The 25,215-nt window shown below is 33.9% G+C and overlaps 1 protein-coding gene across 2 annotated transcripts in view; it reads right to left on the reverse strand.

Moving 5' to 3' along the window:
* Positions 1-25,215, reverse strand: part of LOC150082339 (tyrosine-protein phosphatase 10D-like) — a 179,698-nt gene that overhangs the window by 5,648 nt on the left and 148,835 nt on the right. For both annotated transcript variants that reach the window (XM_090379228.1, XM_090379229.1), the window contains exons 20-25: positions 24,877-25,054; positions 20,401-20,653; positions 14,807-15,064; positions 9,795-9,943; positions 5,646-5,781; positions 2,357-2,462 (exon numbers count right to left, since the gene is read on the reverse strand). In XM_090379228.1, coding sequence (XP_090235354.1) covers positions 2,357-2,462; positions 5,646-5,781; positions 9,795-9,943; positions 14,807-15,064; positions 20,401-20,653; positions 24,877-25,054 — 1,080 coding nt within the window. The remainder of the gene's footprint in view (positions 1-2,356; positions 2,463-5,645; positions 5,782-9,794; positions 9,944-14,806; positions 15,065-20,400; positions 20,654-24,876; positions 25,055-25,215) is intronic.

Consider the following 25,215-nt stretch of genomic DNA (forward strand, 5'->3'; position numbering starts at 1 on the left):
ATGCCCTAGTAATGCTTCTGTTATTTTAATATCAGAGTACAGGAACTTTGACAGTCAGTATCACACATAAAAAAAACTACATGAAATCAAGACAACCTCTTCTCTCACAAAGTATTACTACCTTGTAGTAGCATGACTTAGCAAGTTAGTAGCTCATACACACTTAACACAGACAGTTGTTTTCAATTTCTATTACTGAGATGATGACAATTTTCAGAGGTAGTGCCTAAGCTGATTTGCCATCTATGGAGATTGGATGAGTTTCAATCATACAAGTGCCTTCAGTATATAATAAAATGCCATAATATAAAGTTAAACCTCTGTACACCAATGATACATTTTCCTTTGGTTTAATTTTAAAATACTTCTTTTTGCACTTATCAGTTAAAACTTATTACTGATTGAGGCTTTTATATGATAAATTTTTGAAAATCCAAGATCATTCTCCTTCATAAATACATGAAGGTTTCACCTTTTTCTATCTTCTAGAAATATCCACTTTCTATGGTTTGCAGATATTATGATAAACACATTTACCTAGATAACTGATACTTTAATGATGGCAGCTGACTTTTCTAAGTACATCATGCCTCTGGGGGTCACCTTTGATGCAATGCAAGCAGTAAACCGGTAAACTTTCTAAAAAATTTACTGTTATTATTTTTATTTATTTATTAATTTTATTATTTATTGGATAGGTAAGTGGGTGGTTCAGTTATCCTCTTTTTAATATACGACTTTTAAAATGTGGCAGTTATGCAAGTTTTCTGGATGGACAAATGCCACACAACTGGGCTCTTATTGTATTGCTCTAATATGGCATACAGGACAGCAGCAGCAGCAGCAGCAGCAACAAGACATAAGGAAACTGCTTCAGGTACAGCTTTAAGAGGAGGATATATTTTTTGCACAAAAAGAAATCAGATGGAGGAGAAGAATATAAAGTTTGTTCCAGGTGCCAACATAATTGCCCTAATGACATACATAATAGGTTAGTACATTCCAGATAAACAGTTACTGGCACCAAGAAGAGCAACTGGAGATAAAACTCAGCTTCAATCAGTGTTAGACACTAGGAAGTGTGAAAAAGAACACTCTCTCTCTCTCTCTCTCTCTCTCTTTCTCTCTCTCTCTCTCTCAACTAGTTTATTTTGGAATTTAATATTTTTGAATATTAAAAGTAAATATATGTTTCAGTATGACTACATATTTTGTTCAGTTCAGTGATTTAAAAAAATCATTTAACAAACAGGAATGTCTACATTTCATCGAAGGGGTAGGACTGGGGCTGGCAGGGGAAGGGGCTGGCAGGGGTAGGACTCTAGATGAAATGTAGACATCTCTTAAATGTTTTTAAATTTCCAGACATCAGGATGCAAAGGATATAAATCACTGAGGAGGAAGGTATGATTTTAATGCACAAAAATATTTTAATGAAATAAATGATTTTAGTCTTAATTTATAGTTAAATTCCCAAAATAAACCTTTTTACCGATAAGATTACATATAGACTCTTCCCGAATAATCTATCTTCTAGAAATTGCCACTTTGGTATTCAGGGTGAATAAGTTTAGTGTAGAACTGTACTTACTAGCAAGGACATTGCCTCAAGGCAAGTAAAATAAAAAAGAAAAAATTCCATAAGTAAAGACAGTTATCACTATTAAGAAAAGGAATCTTGAAATGCAGTGGATATTACCGATCTATCTGCACTGTCTAAGTCCAATGATTAATTGAATCACTTAAGTTTACTATATGTAAAAAACTTATGGATTGCTACCATTGATATAACACCGCAGTTATAGTCCAAATAAAAACTGGAAAAGTAAAATTACGTCTGATAATTACTGCAGAATAAAATTTCAGCCACAGCCTCAAAAAAAAAAAAAAGTGCAATTGTAAGGAATAAAGAACAAATCTGACATAATCAGTGATTAGGACAAATACTAACTGGAGTACTGACGTTCAGTGGTATTAGCAGAAAAATGGGGAGAGAGAGAGAAAAAACACATGATGCAAAGTAGCATTATATTTTCTCAAAATAATTCAGTGTTTTATGTTTTAAAAATGACATTCAATTTGAAAAGTGTGGTGTTACCAGGACTGGGGTAATATTGGTAATAATAACTAGATGTTAAAAAAAAATATGGAAGGAAAAAATATTTAAAAAAAAAAGTTCAATGAAATGTCTTCTTCTAGTTCTAATTTTTTCTTCAAGAAAGATTCATTATCCTAAAACACTGGCTAACCACAATGACAATATATACAGTCATTTATAAATCCGATGTCCAACCTCCAACTCAAATAATAGAAAAGCTAATTAGCAGAATACCATTTAAGATGAAATTTAACTTACCTTCATAACCCTGATTATCATGAGCTTCAGGACGTCCAGAATCCATGATGTCCTCATTCTTTTCAAGGACACACAAGAGGCATTGATGGATGCAGATGTATTGTTGCTTAAAATAAAATGAACCTGATTAACAGCATGTTTATAATAAGGAATACAAAGTTACCCTGCGTATGCTACTTACATATAATATTTTATTTATATAATATTATGCACTCATTACAGGTATTAGGTAGTTTTTTCCCTGCAAATTTTGCCTCAATAAAAATTAGTGATCACTAGAGAGTATTTTTTATATGCATAAAAAAAAACCAAAAAACCCAGATTTATGCATTCGTACATACACATATCCATGCTTCTAAAAAGATTTAAATAAACAGTAAAAATGCACTTAAACAAGAATTAAATGTTTTGTCATTATAATTCACAATGTTAAAGTATGCAGTGAAGTCGGCAGTGTCGATTTTGCAGCTGCAGAGAAATTTTGTGATGTGTTGGAAAAAAATTATTGATGAAGGCGGCAATTCAATGCAGCAAATTTTTAATGTTGATGGGACTGCTCTGTATCGGGAAAAAATGCTGGATTGAACATACATTGCCAAAGAGAAAAAGACAATGCCAGGTTTCAAGGCTTCAAAAGATAAGGCCATGCATGCTCTTGCTTGGGGCTAATGCAGTTGGAGACTACAGATTAAAAACCACTGCTTGTGTACCATTTTTGAAATCCTCGTGCATTTGGCATCAATAAAGCCACCCTACACATGCATTTCTGATCGAACCAGAGAGCATGGATACCAATATCTCTCTTTGAGGAATGATTTAAATGCTGCTTCATTCCTGAAGTCGAAAAATATTGTAAAGACAACAACGTTCCTTTCAAGATTTAGCTTCTATTAGATAATGCTCCTGGACATCCTTTGCATTTTGATGATTTCAATTCGAACACGAGTCATATTTCTACCGCCAAACATGACTTCACTCATCCAACCTATGGACCAGGGTGTTATTTCGAATTTAAAAGCATACTATTTATGCACAACATTTCCTCAGGCATTGTCTGCAGTAGACGGTGAGAAAAATTTTATGCTAAGAGACTTTTGGAAATCTTACAATATTTACCACGGTATCTTAAACATTAATAAGACCTGGGGTGAAATTACCAAAAGTTGTTTAAATGGCACATGGAAGAAAATATGCCCACGGCACGTAAAAGGCTTAGAAGGATTTGAAAAAGACAAATCACATGAAGAGGTTACAGATAAGATTGTAAAGGTTGCAGAGCTACTTCAGTCAGAGGTTGATGCCAAAGACGTGGAGGAATTAATAGAGGAAGAAGAGAAGGAATTATCTAACAAAGAACTTATTGACTTGCAGGCAGCGATAGTGAAAGAAGAAAATGCTGACGAAACTCAAGATGAACCAAATGAGGAGCCGAGATGCTTCATCACCAGAGAGAGAGATGGCAATGGCATTTTGTGAAATTGCATTGGCAATAGCGAGGTTTGAGAAGATGGATCCTGAAAGCAAACGATTCTTAAAAGTTAACAGAGGGGTGAATGATATGCTTGCTTGCTACAAAGAAATCTATGATGAAAAAAAAAAAGTCACCGTCCAGTCATCCATTGATATGTTTTTTTGTAAGGTTGAGCGGTCAACCCCTTCTAAATCTCCACAGTGGTGTACTTATCAGCTGAAGACATTGATTCTGGCAATGATGCTCGAGAGGTAAAACTTACTGACATTATGCCTGTCTCCTCTCTTTTTTGTAATTTTAAAGTTTTTTTAAATTGCACACTTTTGTAATTTTTCCTGTGCATGAGATAAAAAATTGAATAGGATAAATAATTCTATTTATATGTTCATCAAACATTTCTTTTTTGATTCAATCAATTCAGTGAGCACAGTTGTGAGTGCTGCACAAGCATGGGGGAAATTCCAACTTATGTAAGTCGGGGAGTTCCTGTACTTTTGAAACATCCTGTACATACAAATAAGGTTGGTTCTGATAAAGTTAATGGATTTATTATCAATAGCTTATATTGCAAATTCAAGATTACACAACACTGCCTTCTACATAGAGTCCTTGAGCAACTACATGCTTCTGTCATTGACTATGCATTTCTTAGAATGCAGTGCTGGAAATAATTTTGCAGAATACTACTCAAATCAGTAATGTCTTTCAACTCATCTATACTACTGAAATAGTGAACCTTCAACTGAGATTTCATAACTCTGAAGAAGTGAAAGTCTGGTAGTCAGATCTAGTAAATATAGAAGTATAGCATAATATTACTTTCACCTTGGCATCTGCCATGTACTCTTTCTCTCTCTCTCTCTCTCTCTCTCTCTCTCTCTCTCTCTCTCTCCACACACAGTACATTATTATGCAGGAACAACCAATTCATGCCAGCAGTTGCCAATTTACTCTGTAAATGGCATCCCATAGACAATGCAGAATCTCTCATGAGAGAAGCATTAGCCACTGCATGCACTGTCATCTGTGCTGACCTCTGACCCTCTGTTAATTCACGAGTAACAAAGTGTTCATAAATGTGATGTGGGTTCAAATCATTCTTGACAATGGCATGGCACAATCTCATAGAGATGCCAATACTATCTGCTATTTCCCAAATACTCTGCCAACAATCAGCATATATACACACACTCTCCCACTTCTTTAATCTTACCAAGGTGTTTGGAAGTACTGGAGTATCCAGAGCACTGGTCATCTTCCAGATGAACTTATAGTAGCAATAGTTCATCTTGGCCTTTGGCCTTTTCCATATACTTATCAAAGCATCTGCAAATCTTAGTGGTGGCTTTACCCAATTCATGGCAAAACTTTATTGGAACACCACTCCAGTGCCAACACATTGGCTACTGACAAAGAAAATACATGACTGATGGAAGAAATCAGCACAGTGCTTCAACACCATCTAGCAAAAAAAATTTTAAGTATGCGGCATGTTCAGCATGCCCCATTTTCTAGTGATACTTCTTTACAAAACCTTCACTAGTTTCTGATTGACGACTAGTTTTATTGTAGCATTGTCAGAACTTTTTGAACCAACTTTATTGTACGTAACTGTTTGGAGTTATTAATATATATTTATATTATTAAGGGGGTAAGGATGGCTGGTGGGTGAGTGAGTTTTTTTTGGCTGATGCTATATAAGCTTGCTTTCTTGCATCATTTGCCACTACTACTACTACATCTTTCCAAATTGATAATTAAATTTACCATATACTACTTATAGCAATAACAAAACCAAAGTACAGCTTTCTTACTTACTTCATTCTGCACCATCCAAACTCTTTCTTTCCTCATCTCATGAACAATGCCAAAGATATCCACAAAGTCATATTTTTGTATTTGCTGAAGCAAATGATCCAGTGCTATGAATGTTCCAGAACGACCAACACCAGCACTACAAGGTAAGAAAATAAAATTATGAAAAATTATCATCTCATAAATAATGTCTAATGATAAAAAATTTATTTAAACACCAGTAAGCAACCTTTCCTTCATTTGTGTTCTATTTAAAATGAATTTTCATAACAAATAAGAACAGGAAACAGCCAAGGAAATAGTACTAAGAAATTAACAATTTATAATAAAAGTTCCACATGCCACTTGTAAAGTTAGTATTAGTAGTGAAATGAATTAAATGAATGAATTAAAATACATAAATAATCCAAGTAAGTTGACAAATTATCAATCTGGGAAGATAATTTATTTCAAATAGTCTATACAACATGTCTGAAGGTAAACTTTGAGAGATCTAGTTTGGTGTTGAACCCTAAGATTTGTTCTGCCTACCAACAAGAATGAATTATCCTCATTCATTTTAGTCTGAAGAAGACTGCATACAATTCTGTTCAAGAATGAAGGGTAGGCATTAGCCTCTACAATGAGGTCACCACAAATTGTCATCCATTTCAACTTCTGTTACTCTATTAATTCTTATGGAATGAAATGCATACAAACAGGAGCACTTTGTCCAATATGAATTAACAAGGTCAATACACACCTCAGTAAGGATTCCCTTGGCATTTTGCCAAACCTACAGTTCACACCTTCAGTGTTGTCGCTATAAGGAAAATTCTTAATGTGCCTCACCAATCTGGCCACTCTTCTTTGAACCTTCTCTCGAAGTTCAGTGTCCTCTATTAGATACAGACTTAAATACAATATTCCATCATCATCTTATACAGAGGAATGATGACTTCCTTCTCCCTATTTGTAAAGTTCAATAAGTTATTGGTGGGACACCACATACCTTCTTGGTCACTAGTTTACACTGTATAGAAAACTTCACGTCTTTTTGTATTGTAATCCCCAATCCTTTATCATCATGAAACACCTTTAACTCTTGCAACACCATTACATAAGTTACCTCTAAGTTTCTGTTCTCCAGGTTAAAGACTTTATATTTAATAGTGTTAAACCTTAGTTACCAGGCTACACTACTGATCCAAGCAACATAGCCTGGTTCTGGTCATTAAAGTTTGGTACTAGGGCCACTTGTTGCTGATCTTGAGTGATATAATGTTTAAATTTGCAGATGATCTGGTCAGAAGTGTGCAATTAAAATCAATCTGAGCTTTTTCAGATGGCTTGGACAGGCTTCATGGATGGTCAGAGAAATGACAGTTATGTTTTAGTGTTCCAAATGTAAGGTTCTACATTTGTGAAATAGTAACCTGGGAGTAACTTAAATACTAGTTGGGGTAGAGCTGAAAGGTGTAAAAGATGAAAGAGATGTAGGTGTTGTGATACAGTTAAATACAAAGATTAGGGTGCAGTGTAAGCAGGCAGCATGGAAGGAGCAAAGTGTTTTATCAGCGATTTACAGAGGGATTTAAAGGGAGTAACAGTTCCGTTACACAAGTCAATGGTGAGACCACATCTGGAATGCTGTGTTCAGGTTTGGAGACTACATTTGAGGAAAAAGACAGTTTCCTGAAAGAGTCCAAAGACAACCCAAGCAACTCATCTTGAGTGAACAGCAAAGGTGAAAGAATATGAAAAGAGATTACAAAATTGTGGGTTACAGAGCTTGGAAACAGGGGATCTCAGAGGGATCTGATTCAAGTGTATAATGCAGAAAATTTAATGACTGGAATTTTCACATTTAAATGGGAACCATTGGAAACGTAAACCATTGGAGAAATTAGAAAACTGGAACACAGGAAGTTTACATGGTCAGCATGCTGTCAGTCACTGGAATAAACTGCCTTCCGGGGTAGTTGAGGTCGACAGCCTGATGAAGTTCAAGGGACAACTACATAAGTATCTTCTAGTAGTAAGAAGAATATGATAACAGGATACTAGCTATATAGAAAAAATTATTTATTTTGTTGCTTCAGCAAAAACTTAGCTTTCCTGCATTTTCCTATAGTAATACTAATTAGCCACCCTCCCACTTTCAAATAATCAGCAAACATTGACAGCTTTCTTTGTTCTATTCCCCTCCCCCCCTTCTAAATGTCAGTAAGGAAGATTAGAAACAAGAGGACCTTCATACTAGTCCCTGAGAAAAATCACAAATTATAACAAGGATTTCTTAAGTAAGCTCATTTAGGACTTTCCTCTGTCTCCTGTCCTTAAGTCAGCCTCTGAGCTCAGCCAGCACTCCAGTTTATACCTCTCATAAGGAACCTTATCCAAAGCTTTAATAAAATCTAAATATATAATGTTGAAGTTCTTTCTTACCAATATTTTTGCCAAGAGATGAATATTTTCTGTGTGGTTTAGCACTGGATTTGTAACACAGAAAAAAAAAAAAAAAAAAAAAAATCTAAAAAACCTTTTATTTATTGCAAATAGCTAATATTTTAATGTCTTTTTATTCTTTGCATTTCCATATATACAAAACTGCTTATTTAGTCATACTGGTTCCAAAATATGCATTGAAACAAAATACAACTATTAAAGAAACCTGCAAAATTATAAATGACCTCAGAAAATAATAAATTTTACACTACTTTACAGCTAATGATTACAGAATTAATTTTTTTTTTTAAACACAAACACTGAAATCCAGAATTTATAGGGTTTGTGTTACAGAACCGATTTTTTAAACTTAAACACTGTAATTCAATAATAAATTAATTTAATTTTAAATAAATTACAAAATTGAAACAATTTTTGCCCTTCTATAGGCAGAGATGCACTTCTGCACACTTGGTAAATGTTTATCTATTATATTTTGTCCTTTACCATTCCATACTTGCCAGTGATTGTGCAAATCCATCTATATATCTTTTTGAAGGTGTGATGAACTCTTATACAGTACTGTCTTCTTTCATTGATATGGTCATGACTTCTTGGTCTTTCCCCCCCCCCACAATACAAATAGTCAAATTGTCCTGAACTGCTTCAGTATAAGTGATGTGTTATTGCACCACACTTGATGAGTATTTTACAATACATTAACTACGTGATACTTCTGCATTAACAAAGTGGCAAAATAAGCAAAAATAAAACTAATTTAATTTTGATGTGAAACCTTCTGGTATCAAGAAAAATTGACATTTCCCATACATGTATTATAAAATGATCGCGAGCATCAATGCTCATATTTCAATGTATAATGCTCACCTCTGAAAAATGTACAAAAAACACTGCTCACCTTTGCAGATGTGCATATAGCGAAAATTTCTTCAATATACAGGTAAATATGTGTCTTTGCACAAGTGCAAAGCAGAAAAGTAATACTTCACCATCACAGGTAAAATGGTATTGGAAAATACCCTTGTTTATATATGCAAAACCATTCACTTAAGGGTTAAGATTTCATTCTTATCAAGGTGGCCTTATATTGCATCCTTAACCATAGACTCCATGATTTTGTCCTCCACAAGTCAAACTCACCAGGCAATAGTTGCCTTTCACCTCTTTCGTTCCTCCCTTATGGAATGGGGGCATTAATGCTTCTCCAGTGTGTCTGAATGATCTTATGTGGAAAACCAGAAAATAAAGAACATATCTATCCATTCATCCATCCATCACATTTTCACATTATTACATAAAATAAAGAGTAAATAATGTGGAAATGTGATTGATGAATATGTGCATAAAATATACCCTTTGCAATGTTTCCTTTTTTTTGCCAATTGGATTACATTTCTCACATATCTTTAGGAAAAAAATGGAAACAAACATTTTAATATTTAAAAATATTTAAATAAAAATATTTTATTTGGCCACTGTGAATAAAATTTCTCAGTGCTAGATAAAGTACCAGAAGCCTGGTGTAGTTAAATGTCGACACAATTTTAATTTTAAGTCAGCTTAATTAATACTTCATAAGTGGCACTAAATAAACTAAAAATTGAATACATGCAAGAGAAAGAGAGGACAACTGATTTTGATAAATATCTCCCTTCAGCTATCAGTAAAAATCTTTATATATGATTATCAATTACATATAATTACCTGCAGTGTACAACAATTGGCTTCAAATCAGGATTAACCCTTTCTCGGAATGCTCGAACAAATTTTACCAAAGTCTGTGGTGGATCAGGAACTCCAAAATCTGGCCATGTTGTGAAATGGAAATGTCGTACAATTCTTGACTGTTCTCCCTAAAAGATAAAACTGCCTTTAAGAAACAATGAAATGCATAACTGCAGCTTCTCCCGCTCAGAATTTAATATAGGATCCAATACATCTAGGTATATAACTTCAATTTATTATAGCTTATTACAATTTACTGAAGCTGATTGAAAATCCCAATAGAGAAAGTTAAAGCTGACCATGTGGGAAGACTTTATGTGAAAGACATCCCAATGATATTTCACATGAGGGGAAAAAACTATCTTTGTTGCATGACTTCAGAGGACTATGCAAGAAAGATGTATAAGTGTACTCAGTGGAGATTTTCCCCTTGGTGGTCCACCAATCTTTATTTATGCAAAGGCAAAATCTGTTTTGATAAAACAGTTCATGTCATTTTTAAATGCTTGCTCATTTCAGTGCTTTATTTCAGTTACTGAATTTTAGTGCAGCAACTGAAACAATACAGAACTACTGATGAGGAATGGGATTTATCAAACTAAAACATTTTTTATGCATGTGCAGACATCCACTTTTGGTATGCACTGTAGATCACATGACAGGTCTTGTGGCACTGTCAATCAACCTATCTACTGCAAATATTAAAGGATGAGATAATGTTAGCACTTCATTTCATACCTAGTTATTATAAATTTCATTGCTCTGCCATTGGTACTGTTGCAATAAAGTAAGGAAGATGTATGCTCAAATATTAACAAGACAAAAAGTAGTAAAGTGAATTTTGCCAATGTAAAGATACATAATTTATAAAAATACTATTGAGCAGGCCTTAACAATTATCTTTAAGATATAGGCACCATTCCCAAAAGTTAGTTGCCAGCTGTGGGGATGGAAAACAAAAAAACAAGAAAGTGCTTGAGGAACAGCCATTAACACAGCAAACTTGAGTTACACGGTATGAAGTGAAAATACCAGTGTTTACCTTGTTTGTTAGCATTAAAATTCATATAATACCCATTTTCGTGAGCAGCCAACAGTGGATAGTCCATTAATAATTCATCCAAATGGATAGTCCATTAATCAGCGGGTAGTTTATTTCTGGAACAAACTTCCACCTGTTGTTGAAAAAATGGACAGCTTAAATAAATTCAAGGAAGAACTAGACAAACATTTGGAGTGAATGGATGGGTGAAATGGGAAGGGTTTTTCTTTTTTTTTTTGGCTGATGCTGCATAAGCTTGCTTTCTTGCATCATATGCCTCTACTAATGTTAATGCTAATAATTAAACCTTGCAAAAAAATGAAAAGCTTTTAACTTCTGTACATGATTAACTTTTATCAATATGCTAAATGAAGTTGTTAATACATCACTTATGGTTAATAAGTGATATATTAACAACCGTAATATATAATCGTAACAGTATGCTAACCATAAGTGATATATTAAGTGATATTAATATATCTCGCTTATGGTTAATAAGTGATATATTAACAACCTAAGCAATACTAACCAAAAAAGAACAACAGATGATAAATTAGTTAGTCATGCCCCAACTTATGGCCTTCATGCATGCAAACAAATCTCCATGTTTGTTTGTTTTTTGGTTTTTAGGAGCATTAGCAACTAAGGTCATATCGCTCCGTTGATATGTGGTGGTCATTCCCTGACCTTTCCGCATCCTCCGTATTTGGTGGTCATGAGCTCAAATCCAGTTATAATCACGAAGCGTGTGCTATGCACTGCTGCTCCTGCCCACCTGGCTATGAAGGCGTCAAAAAGTTCCATAAGATAAAAATTATGTTTTTACAAATGAACAATCTTTGAATGTTTTTTTTGTCTGATTAATTAAAATATGACAGTTTGCTTGAACATCAATGCTCTTCTAAAAAAAAAAGGCAAATGTGCTTAGTTGGGCATTTATTTTTCAAGTTCCTTCAATCAATATATTAGATTCATTTTATGAAATAATGTCATCAAGAATTATTAGTATCCATACTAAGAGTCCATCTTACTCTACCTTTGTTAAAAATCATGCCAATCCTTAGATTATAAAACAAAGAAACTGGCAGTTCAACCTCACACCTTCTAGACTGTTCTGTAAAATTCTAATCACAAGACAGAAGTCTCAATCACCATATGACCCAGAGACTATTTGAGCCCCAATTATGAGTATGTAGCTAACTTAATTACAGTCACTGTAACAGTTAAGTGTCATTTAATTATTATTTATTTCTATATAGAAAAACATTTAATTAGTGAAAAACATTGAATTTATAATTAGATCATGCTATTTTTCGATTTATATCAAAACACATTTCCCAGTTAAACTGGGATATCTGTTCGGAAAATAATACAATTTCTTTACCTGACATCAAAATGTAGAAAAATGCAGTTGACTGCATGTTTCTTCATACAGAATAGATGCAAATTATTTTATTTTCAGTTATCAGTAAAGGGAAAATTGAATTTTTTTGGTAATGATAAATAGATTTTTTTTATATTTAAGAGTTTGAGGTAAATCAATATAAGATCTTCCTCTTAAAGGATTATATATATTAATATTAAGATATCAATATTCAACACTGCATATAACCCAACCACAATCGTGAAATATTACTTGCATCACTTTATTTGGCATTTCATTCAAAAGTAAATTGTAATAGTCATCTAAGTTAGTTCCTGATAGAATTTTATGATTTTTACTTTGAAACAAATACACATCACGTTCATCTTGTTTATATATTTCAACTGTTAAGTTCCTATTAACTTTAAAACTGATTTGCTGTGAAATTACTTTTATTTCTTTAATAAAAGTATCTTTATTTTCTAAGGATATCATAGGATCTAATTCACTAATTGAATTTCTGATAAAAACTTTTTAATCTACACTTATAAGCTGATTTTATTTTTGAATTTCATTAAAATTATTAACTGAAGCTTTATGAATAAAACTTGATTGTGTTCAGTGTTGTTATATGTTTCAAAAATTTCAAATTTTATGTATTATGTAAAAGTTTTTCTTATTTTGGAGTAGCATACTGTCTTTACAGGGTTGTTACTGTCATTAACAACCCTGTAAAGACAGGGTTGTTAATGACCGTAAAGACAGTATGCTACTCCAACTGGATCTAGATAAGTTGGGCAAATGGGCTGAGAAGTGGCAACTGAAGTTTAACATTGCCAAATGCAAAGTACTGCATATGGGTAGCAATAACCCAAGAGAAACGTACCAACTGTGTGGTACTATACTCAGGGAAGTGGAAAGTGAAAAAGACCTGGGGGTAATTGTGCAGTCATATATGAAGTTTGCTGAGCAGTGCAGAAGGGCTGCCAGGGCAGGTCATGGAGTCTTGTCAATGATATATAGGAATTTTGCTAGCAAGGACAGGGGAGATGATTATCCCATTGTACAAGGCAATGGTCAGGCCACACCTAGAGTACTGTGTACAGGTCTGGAGGCCTCATTTTAGGAAGGATGTTGAGTTGCTAGAACAAGTACAAAGAAGGGCAACAAGATTGGTGAGGGGAACAATGGAGTGCTCTTACCAAGAAAGGCTTAAGTTCTGCATATTGCAGTGCCTGGAGAGTAGGCACCTGCGAGGTGGTCTGATTGAGATGTATAAGGCCTTGAATGGGTTGGACAGAAATGCCGTTAAAATATTTTAAATAATAAAAATGGAAAAAAGGAGATAAAGTAACTGTTCACATAAATGAATTAAGTCTTTTTACCGATAGATTAAACTGCAAAATAACACAAAAATATTGAAGATTACAATTAAATAAAAATGAAACTAATTTATAAAGGTATGGAAAAGTGGGAAAAAAATAAAGCTAATATAATTGATTTTGAAGCAGAAAATAGAAAAAGAAATATTTATTAAAAAGGGAGACTTTTTAGCCTAAACTTACATTATTTTCTTAAAAATGTAAATAATTTAAATTTTTTGATTTTTGTAATTTATTTTAGGAAAATGAACAATTTTAAGGAAAAATGGATGTTTTCAGAGCGTTTATTTTTTTTTTTTGCAAAAGTGGAACAGTGCACTAGAATTCCCATTTTCTATACCTCTTACCTATTTGTACAAAGAGAAGGCATGCAAATATTTTTTCATTTTTTTTTTTTTTAACAAGCAAATATTAATTGTTATAATAACCACTCTTTTACCACATGAGACAATAATATAGTTTCTTAAGCTTATATTTTCATATCTCATGTGGTAAAAGAGTGATTATTATAACAATTAATTTTCATGGAAAAAACAAACACGTAACGTCCTTCCCTAACTATATTAGAAGCTCATACATCTTTGCCTATGACAAAATCTCCGCTGCCAATGACAAAAATTAATAAATACAAACGTTCATTCCTTCTTTATTTTATAATTTAAATTTTTTGTTCATTCTTTCTTTATTTTACAATTATTTTTTTCATAATTTTTTTTTCCTCTATATTAAGTGAACTAACAATCCATAATGGTTCAATCTTCTCTTTCATTATTACATTTTTATATAGTTTGGCTGTTCCTAGTTCATGTAAATTAGATGTCTTTTTTACAAGTACAGTATTACATTAACTACTATTATAGGTAAAATATAGGTATAGCTACTACTACATTTTTTTCAAAGAACAAATCTATCATCATAACATGGAAGTATATGAAAAAAAAAAAATTGCACCATTCACTTAATGATATTTCAATTAATGACTCATTTTGGAAGAACTCATTAAGTGAGCTACAGAGCTGTATTTACATTATGTTCGATATGTACATATTCCAACAATATCCCAAGTTACCACTGTGTTAATAAAACCCATTAAAAGTAAGAAACCAGCTAGGTTTTTGACAAGGCTTAAATATATGTAAATTTGATACAAAAAGCCAAGCTAATATAAAACACATATTCAAATCCTCATTTAAAAAACACTTACCCTACAAGCTTTAAATTCAGTAACAGTCCAGTGTGGATATTGAGATTCATTTAAAATTGTAATTTGTATATCTCCATAATACACAGGCTGTGTATCAAATGGCCAATAGTGATCACATTTTTCCCTTCCTTTTTCGATACACCTTGTCAACATTACTATAGACCTACAGTTCTGCTCCCATACCATCCTCCAGAAATCATCTCTTGTACTGTGTAGTGGCCCTTGAGTTACAATAAATTCTCTTGGAGAGTTAAATCCCTAGAGGAAAAACAAAAAGAAACTATATGGATAGTGAATATAACAACCAGATGCACAAGTTTAAAAATACAGAATTTTATTACAGCAATAAGAAAAGTGATTATATTTGATCTTGCTTCTGGAGCATAAAATAAAAGCTTGCTTAAGTTCGAGGAAACACGATATATCTAGTTTATCGAATTTCCTTGCAAATTTACAAAAGTTTCAACAGTAATTTAACTTTTTACAGAAGCATTTTTATGCAATACCAAGATGACTTCGGATACTGAAGATGACTTTAAACACATGAAGTGGCATATATTATATGATACAGATATGTGACCAGAGCCTCGTTAACACAAAGCCTAGAAACAGTTGCATTCAGGCAGCAGCCCTCAGTTATTCAAGAAAACCCAGATGGTTTTCTTAAGGAACAGAAGTTACAAAATGAATGCTGAGATCATTTCGAGAAAGTTGAGACCAATTTTCTTATTTCATCCATGTGCTTAAAAGACTTGACCCTGCATGTAACACTACTAGAGGAAACTAGGAAGTAGTGGCAAAATAGTATGGAAGAGGACTGAGTCATGCACACTGTGCATTCCAGTGTCTCACAGCATGTATAATTAAAGAAGTATGCCAAAAGCATATTTTTATAATTATGTAGGCCTATTGTAGCTAGGAGGTTAATGTGAAAGTACAGTAGTACAAGTATATGCATTAAACAAACTATAGATATTTAGGTGGCAGTGATCACAGTGTGTTGAAGTGGGATTTACTCAAGGAGGTAACTACCATCAGAGGTAAAGGGAAGGGTTTTTGTTTTCGTAAAGGCGACTATGATGGTCTGAGACAGTATTTAAATTCTATACAGTGGGACCAACTGATGATGTTACCAACAGCAAACTCAAAATGGGAAGCATTCAAGGAACTAATCTTGGTGGCTACCAGGCTTTACATACCAACTAAGAAATATTGTTCAAGGTTTAGGCCTAAATGGTTGTCAGATGGACTAATGAGACATGTGGCAGAGAAGAAAAATGCATGGGATACATACAAATTAATGGGTGACATGGAAGCCTATGATAGATATAAGTTGGTCTGTAACCAAGTCACAAAGGAGATTAGGCAGGCAAAGGCAGACTACGAAAAATCCTTGGCAAAGGATGCAAAGAAAAACAGAAAGGAGTTCTTTACATACTTGAACTCGAGAAGGAAAGGGATGAATCAGATTGGTCCACTGGATATTGATGGTTCAACAGTTGAGGATCCTGCTCAGGTGGCTAACAATCTAAACGAGTATTTTGCATCTACATTCACGCATGAGGAGTTATTCAGGAAGGAGAATGATGTAGGTAAAGTAAACATTGGCAATGAGCTGGATGATTTTGTAATAACTGAGAGGAAAGTGGAGGAGAGATTGTTGAGGATAAACATAAAAAAGGCACCTGGGGTGGATGGGATCTATCCAGTTATATTAAAGGAGGCAGCAAAGGAAGTATGCAAACCCCTAGCCATAATTATGAGAGCTTCTTTGGACTCAGGGGAGGTACCCATAGACTGGAGATGTGCAAATGTAACCCCAATTCACAAAGGAGGATCAAAGGCTGACACAAGTAATTATAGACCTGTTAGTTTAACTTCTGTTCCAGGTAAATTAATGGAGGCACTGGTTAAAGAAGCACTGCAGGATCATCTAGACAAGAATTCAGTTATAGCTCAGATGCAGCATGGTTTTGTTAAGGGCAGGTCTTGCCTGACCAATTTGATTGGATACTATGATGTAGTCACAAAAGAACTGGATGCAGGGAATAACTTTGATATTATATATTTGGATCTTAGAAAGGCTTTTGATACTGTTGCACATGGAAGACTGCTGCACAAATTGGAGCAGTGTGGCATTGGAGGCAAATTGCTGCTATGGATAAGGGGATGGTTGAGTGGCAGAAGACAGAGAGTGGTAATCAATGGACACTGCTCAACGTGGACTAATGTTATTAGTGGAGTTCCTCAAGGTTCAGTGTTGGGTCCATTGTTGTTTTCGGTGTTTATGAATGATATTGATGATGGGATATCAAGTTTAATGTCTAAGTTTGCAGATGATACAAAGGTTGGCAGGGTCGTTAAGGACACTACTGACGCTATGCTGCTGCAACAGGATCTGGAAAGGTTGAACAGATGGGCTGAGAGGTGGCAAATGAAGTTTAACATTGACAAATGTAAAGTACTACATATGGGTAACAGTAACCCCAGAGCAATGTATCAACTCTGCAGTACTACACTGACAGTGGTGGAGAATGAAAAGGACCTGGGGGTAATTGTGCAGGCAGATATGAAGTTCTCTGAGCAGTGCAGACGAGCTGCAAGAGTAGCTCATGGTGTCTTGTCAATGATATACAGGAATTTTTCTAGCAGGGATAAGGAGGTGATTATTCCCTTGTATAAGGCAATGGTTAGGCCACATCTTGAGTACTGTATACAGGTCTGGAGGCCTCATTTCAAGAAGGATGTAGAGCTGCTGGAACGGGTACAGAGAAGGGCAACAAGATTAGTAAATGGAACAAAGGGTTGCTCTTACGAAGAAAGGCTTAAGTTTTGCAAATTACAAAGTCTGGAGACTAGGCACCGGCGAGGTGATCTGATAGAGGTGTATAAGGCTTTGAATGGTTTGAGCATGCTCAATGCCAATGGGATTCTTCATCTTTCTCAGAATAATCACCTCAGAGGGCATAAATTCAAATTGAGGAAGGACGGATGTCGGATAGATGTGCGGAAATTTGCCTTTGGCCAGCGGGTGGTTGGTTGGTGGAACCGACTTCCATCACTTGTTGTTGAAGTTGATAGCCTAAACAAATTTAAAGCTCAACTGGACAGGTATTTCGAACGAACGGAGGGGTGAAATGGGAGAGGGTTTTTTTTTTTTTTTTTTTTGGCTGATGCTGAATAAGCTTGCTTTCTTGCATCATATGCCTCTACTAATGCTAATGCTAATAGAGAGACTTCTTTGTGGATTGCAAAGTCCTAATACTAGACACCTAATACCATGTCCTAGACATGGTAACTTGATTGAGATATTTAAGGATTTGAGGGGCCTAAAATAATGAAGATATCATGTGTCTTTCACAAGCGCCACAAACTAGAAGACATGCACTTAAAATAAGGAAGGATAGTTAAAAACATCCTTCCAGACAAAGAGTTATTATTCCAGCAGTTAAATTACCACCAACTTTTATAGAATTGGAGAGCTCATGTACAAACCAGGATGACTTTTTTTTTTTTTTTTTAAGATTGTTGCAAAAATAAGCCACTTTCCTCACATCAATTTTCCTTTATTAATACAGTAAACCCCCGCTATTCGCAGGGGTTACGTTCCTGAGAAATGTCGCGAATACTGAGTTATGGCTCCCATAGTAATAAAGGGGTTCCGTTCCAAAGTATGAAATATATAAGAAAAACTAGTCTAAAATTTTGTCTATGTATGTATTATCTGTACCTTCGTAATATTACTATGTACATAGACAGTACATGGTGAAATGCAAGCATATGGCATCGAAATGAAAATAAGAAACAATTTAATATTAAATGTAATATTTATTAGAAATTTCAAATCTTTCAAACAAATCTTTCAAAGCCTTTGCTAGCAAAAAAACTTATCCCGCCAGTGCTATCACCAGTTTCGCTAAAGTGTTGATAAAGGTTTTTTGCCTTTTCACGAATGATGAGTGAACTTAACGGAATTTTATTTTGAGTTCGGTCTTCTATCCACAAATTTAAAGCTTTTTCCATCTTTTCTAATTTAACATCACGAGTTACAGAGCAAATTTTTGAACAATTAGCGCGTTTTCACGGACACTACGGCGGATTTTTTCTTCCGATTTTTTGATTGATCGTACCGTTAACTCATTGATTTTATAGTGTTTTGCCACTGAAGAGACACTTTCACCATTAGAAATTGTCTAATAACTCAATTTTATTTGCTAATGTCATCACCTTCTTTGATATTTTCACATTTCTCTTGTTATTCGTAGCCATATTTTTGTAGGGGTTAGAAAGAACTTGTCCACAATAAAGTCACTTTCTTCTGTTAACACACACGAAAAAATCTGTTTTACACTGCAAAACGGTAGATTTATCATTTTTGTAAGCATATCAATTTATAAATTGATAAATTTATTCAATTTATAAGCATATAAATTAAAAGCAAACAACGAAACCTTTCATGACAAGTGCATAACACATACTAAACAAGGATTAGTGAGAAACATCCACGCTCACGATTTTGTCACCCCTCTTCCCCCACCCACTGAGCGCTGTTTTGACTGGGAAAGATAATTTTAGCCACGTCCATGTTTTTTTGTGGTGGAAAATGTTCACGGTGCTCTAAAATTCACATTTTTTTAGGTTTCATTTTATATTAAATCAGCGACCGCGAATACGCGAAACCGCGAATACAGATACCGCAAATAGCGGGGGTTTACTGTACTAGAACACACATGGCAACTATTATCTATTTACAGTTTGACTTTAGACTTGCTGAAATATTTTTTTCCTTCTTCATTTTTGTATTGGAACAACCTTTCTTCAAGTGCTGCTCTTTAAAATTATACCCCTACAGAAACTTGAAGTCCAAAATTTTATCTTTTGTCATGGTTTTGGACTTTGGATTTCTCAAATACTTTGAGAAATCCAAATTTTTTTCTGATCCTTAGCTAATCTACAATACTGAAGTATTATAGATTTCAACAATATTTTGTTTGAAATTATGAAAAACAAAATATGGTGCTAGCATTTCATGCTATCAAAGCTGTCTTTATCTCATCAGAAGCTTTAAGCAATAAAACAATGGCAAGAAAACAATAAGCAGTTCTACAGAATTACATGGTGCACCAGAAGAAGGGTACTTCTGAAACATAATCCAACAGATAATGAAATAAAAGTAGAATCAACGGTTACTTATAGGTTGTACAAGTATGGATCTTAAATATTCATTTTACAGTAAGGTATGCAGGTAACTGGAAATTGGTGAAATAATGAGCACTTAACATAAGGACAGCCTTACAAGATTTCATTGAAGTGGTACAGGAAGTACCATAAAACATCTGAGAATAATCTGTAATTCTTTAAAAAATTAAAGGCAGATTACACTCCATGCAGGTTTAAGTGCCCATTATTTCACCAATGTATGACAAATTTTTTAAAATTTCAGGTAATCACATGATTTTAAATTTAGTGTGAACAATGCAAATAAAATAAATAAATCTTTTATTAAAATCTTTTATTTAAAAATTATAAAGAATTAGAATACAATGATAAAAATTTACTTAAATTAATATAATACCACTGTGTTCTAAACTTACGGGAATATAATTGGCATTTATGTAATCAGACCCTTCTTCATCATCAGTTGGCAGTAATTTGACTCTGGAATGATCATAAGGCAGAATGTTTGTAAAGCGATTCTTTGGGCGGTTTACTGGAAGGTCAGCAGCAGAACATGGCTTGTCTCGACCAACATGTTTTAACAATTCAAATTCTTCCGAAAACCTGAAGTCAGAATCAGCTGACATGATACGATAATGCTCTGCAAATTCTTTTAGCTTAACTGGTCGACTAGAAAAAAAAAAGAGCAGTTAAGTAAAAAATGTTGAACTTCTGAATATGATGACCTAGCTTAATTCAGGGAGGAATAAAAGTGAATGACAGAGGACAGCATTACAAGATTTCATTAAAAAATTTCATTAAAAAACATTTTTTATTTATAGTACAAACCAAATAAAAGTTTCTACATGCAACTGTCATTAAAATGTTTAAAAGTTGTAAACCAAACATTTCACTTGGTGCTTCCGAGGGAGTAGTTTTTATTTTGTACCAAAACAATTGAGGTGATTAGGTTTTAGTGTACAAGTAAATTGCATGTATAGCTAGTTTTCCTGGCTGAGAAAGGGAGTACCTCTTTAAATACTGCTTGTGAGTAAGCACAGAGTTCATTTCTTACTATGAAAAGCTCATCTCCACTTGAACTAACTAGTACTTCATAACTGAAAGACTAATTTGAAAGTGCCAATTGCTAGATAAGGGTTAAGAATGTCTGCTCTAAGCATGCTACAAGATTATTATTATATCTAATATGATTTATCAAGGAAGGGAATACCAGAAGTATACCAAGTTCACAGTTGCTGTCTCTCTGGATTTACAATAGTGAATCAGTGTTTTTCACTTGATTTGACTCCTCCATCTCGCTATCATGATATAGTTGGTACCATTGAGTTTCTCCATCTTTGGAGAAACAGGTTTTTTTTTATATTTTTTGCTTCACAAAAAATAGTAAAACTGAGTTAAAATCAAAATAAAAAAAATAAAAAAATTTGTGAATTTCTTATTTTTATTAATAATTAAAATGATGCCTTTACACTACATACATAGTTCAAATTTATGGGTAAACTATGGTGTATCTACACCAATATTATATAGTTAATTACCTAAAATCCCATATGAAATTATGCCTTGTGCATTTTGTTTTCTAATATTTTTACTAATGAATATAGCTGTGATAAACACCTGAGATAGTATCCGTAATTTTTCAGTTAGCATTAAAAAAATAATAATAATAAATTTTTTAAAAATATTAATAACAAATCTTAAAAATATTAATAAAATTTTAAAAATAAATAAAAAAATTTAAAAAAGCAAACTTTATTCTGCAGGTTTTTTTATTTTCAATGCAACACATGTTATGGCATGGGATGATACCCTCTCTCAATTTATAAAGCAATAAAGATTAATAAAAGAACTTAATTTGTTAAAAACTAATATTAATTAAAGATAAAGAAAACTAATAATTTATTTTCAAATAAAATAAATTACTGGTTTTCAACTACTCTGACTTGTGTTTCCAAGATTCTAGAAATATAAGCCAAAATAATGTCCTCCCTTGTCAATAAATTACTGAAGGCTGCCTTTCTTGTCAATTGACAATCTTGTTAATCTTAACAACACCAAATACACTCAGAGCAGAAGCTGTATGACTTTATGAATAAATTGGAAACTGGTTTGGTAGTCAGCTGAATTTCTATTACTGGACCAAAATTCCTAAGACCAAAGCTTGTATCCTTATTGCATTCAAACTTGGCTAGCTCCAAAGAGAATTCATAGATAACAAGCTGCCCAACTAAGTTATTGAAAGCATTTATTTAAATATTATTTAAGTCTAACTTAAATATAATGTTATTTGGAGAATGAATTCATTATCCAATAATGCTAATATCATTGAAGGCAAAATAAATAGATATTTTGCAGATCACTTATGTCACTTTCAGTGTGAGAACCTATCACACACTATTATGAAAGAAGATAGAATTGATGTACAGTGGTGATCAGTCAGGGACCAAGAAACACGATATATGATCTAGGTATATGTGGCTAAAACACACGATATATGTGGCTAAAAGTAAATCATTTTAATAATTCAGATTTCATTCAGATCTCTTTCTGCTGAAGTTTTGGAAATTCGCTTGACTGAATAAGACTGAACAAGCAGTGCCACTGCTATAGACAAATTTTGACTCAACATTTCAGAAAACTGCTAGCTTGTGGAGATACAAGGTCTAATGGACTAACAGTAGCCCCTGTCAGAGGTGAAAGTGATTCTTGCACTGCTTCTATTGGAATGAGCAGTAGCCTGGAAAACAAGATGCAGGGTATTTTAGAGATTGCTGGGAGTCATTGCGGTACAAGTAAACACATGAATTGTGTTAGGGTAGCTAAGAATAGGAACAGGTGCATGTATACTTGCGTATACACCAATGCTAGGAGTTCGGTAAATAAATTTGATGAATTTGAGGTATTGCTCAAACCATCAAAGGCAGATATTGTTGGGATATCAGAGACGTGGTGTCACGCAGATATAAGGAATGAAGAACTGGAATTTGGGGAGTACAACGTCTACAGAAAGGATACACAGGATAGGAAGGGGGGAGGGGTTATGCTATTAGTTAAGAAACACATAAAATCCAATGAAGTGAAGCCAGTCGACATCGCTGGACAGTGCAGTGTCGAGTCAGTTTGGTGTGACATAAGCATTGGGAGATCAAAACTGAGAGTAGGAGTGTGCTATAGGCCTAATGACTCTGATGAGTATAATAAGAAACTGTACAGGGAAATAGAGTGGGCCAGTAAATCAGAGAGTCTTATAATGGGGGATTTTAATTTCCCAGATTGACTGGAATTTGTGGGTTGGTCACTCACACACTAGCAAGGCTTTTGTGGATTTATTGGATGATTGTTTTCTGCATCAGCATGTTCGGGAGGCAACTAGAGGGAGTAATACTCCTGATCTGATTATCAGTAGTGATTCTTCATGCATTCAGAATCTGAAAAATTTCCTGTTTTTGGGCAAAACCCTCGTGTTTTCCACCTGTCAATTACTTGATCTCCAGCTTTTTGAAAATCACAAGTTGGCAGGTATGCAAGTTATGATTGAGAGCTAAATGATCTTGTGATAATTGAGTAGTGAGTGGAAGAGAAATTGTTGCAGCTAAAAGTAAATGAAGCAACTGAAGCTTGTGGAATCTATCCAGTTAAATTAAAAGAAGCAGTCAGAGAGGTAAGCAAACCTTTGGTCATGATTATTTGAGCATCCTTGGGTTTGGGTAAGGTCCCTACAGATCAGATATGTGCAAATAACTTCTCCTATTCACAAAGCAAAATCAAAGGGAAAAGTGTGTAATTACAGACCTGTAAGTTCGACTTCTGTTCCAGGAAAAATAATGGATTCAGTAGTTAAAGATGTAATGTAGGTTCATCTTGACAGGAATACAGTTATATAGAAATCGCTGCATGGATACATTAAGAGGAGATGTTGTGTAACCAATCTGATTAGGTATGACACAGTAACAAATGAACTAGATGAAAAAAATGATAACACTCCTGCTCACAGGGCTGCTCTCACAGTGTACTTTGCAACTAGGTGTGGCTTTTTAAATTTGCATCACCCACCTTATTCCACAACCTCTCACCTTCAGACTTCTTCCTCTTCTATAAAATGAGGAAACCATTATGGGACTGCAGATATCAGGCCGATGAGGAGGTGATTAATGAAGTGGAAGCCTGGTTTTCTGTTTAAAGTGAGTTCTATTCAATAGGCCTGAAAGCACTTATCCACAGAAGGGAAAAAATATATAGATCTAGAAGGTAGCTATATACAGAAGGATGAAACTGACTAACAAGTTTCAAATCCCTAACTCAAATATTTATAGATGAGAGTAAATACTTAGTGACTGCCCCTCGTATTCAACCAAAATGAAAACAGTATTGATGCATTACGTATGCTGTAATTATTGTTTGTATGTTATAATTCTGTTTAATAAGAAATAAACTTAGTTTCTGAATGTGGTAACAAATGTTATCCTTATTGTACACAGTACTAGAAATAACAAAAATAACCAGACCAATTTTTTGTGAACAGATTTGGATATGTTAAAGGAATATGAAATCAATATAATTTCCAGTTATGATAAGAATTTGTACCCCTCCCCATTTCCACCCTGAGTAATTACATAATTTAAGGACTGTCTTGTTTCCTTGGCAGTATGTGGCATAAGACTACAATGCAAATTATATACAATGGAAATGTTCAGAATAATTCTGTAGGCTACTAAATGGACAATTTAAATATCATGTGTAAAGGACATGATTTACAAGTGATTAAAGGGGAGAAGAATATTAAGAGACCATCTACATAAAATATTATTTTAGAAGTATTTTACAGCTGATTCTTCACAATGCTTTTAAAATTTGTTATTCAGAATGTTTTAAAATATTTCAAGCATGCCTACCTAGTAATGATTTCACTTTCTGGTATTGACATAGCATCATCTTTACCATGCCTGCCACTTCCTTTTCTCATAAATGGCCCAACCCTACGTCTTCGTAGCACCAAAAGAATAACTGCTAATAAGACCAACAAAGATAGTGGAACTACCACTGCAACTATGAGAGTTGTGTTATCAGGATCTGAAAGACAACAGTATTTCAGTAAAATTCTTAATAAATTGACTGATTAAACCTATTATCCTTCTAATGTGTAACTATTCTTATTTAGAAGAGTCAATAATTCTACTATAAATACATATCATTACTAGTGTAGAATAACTTATTACCCACCCTCATTACTC

Source organism: Mastigoproctus giganteus, chromosome 8, assembly GCF_048544385.1.
Source record: "Mastigoproctus giganteus isolate SK-2022 chromosome 8, ASM4854438v1, whole genome shotgun sequence".
In the NCBI taxonomy this organism is placed as follows: domain Eukaryota; kingdom Metazoa; phylum Arthropoda; class Arachnida; order Uropygi; family Thelyphonidae; genus Mastigoproctus; species Mastigoproctus giganteus.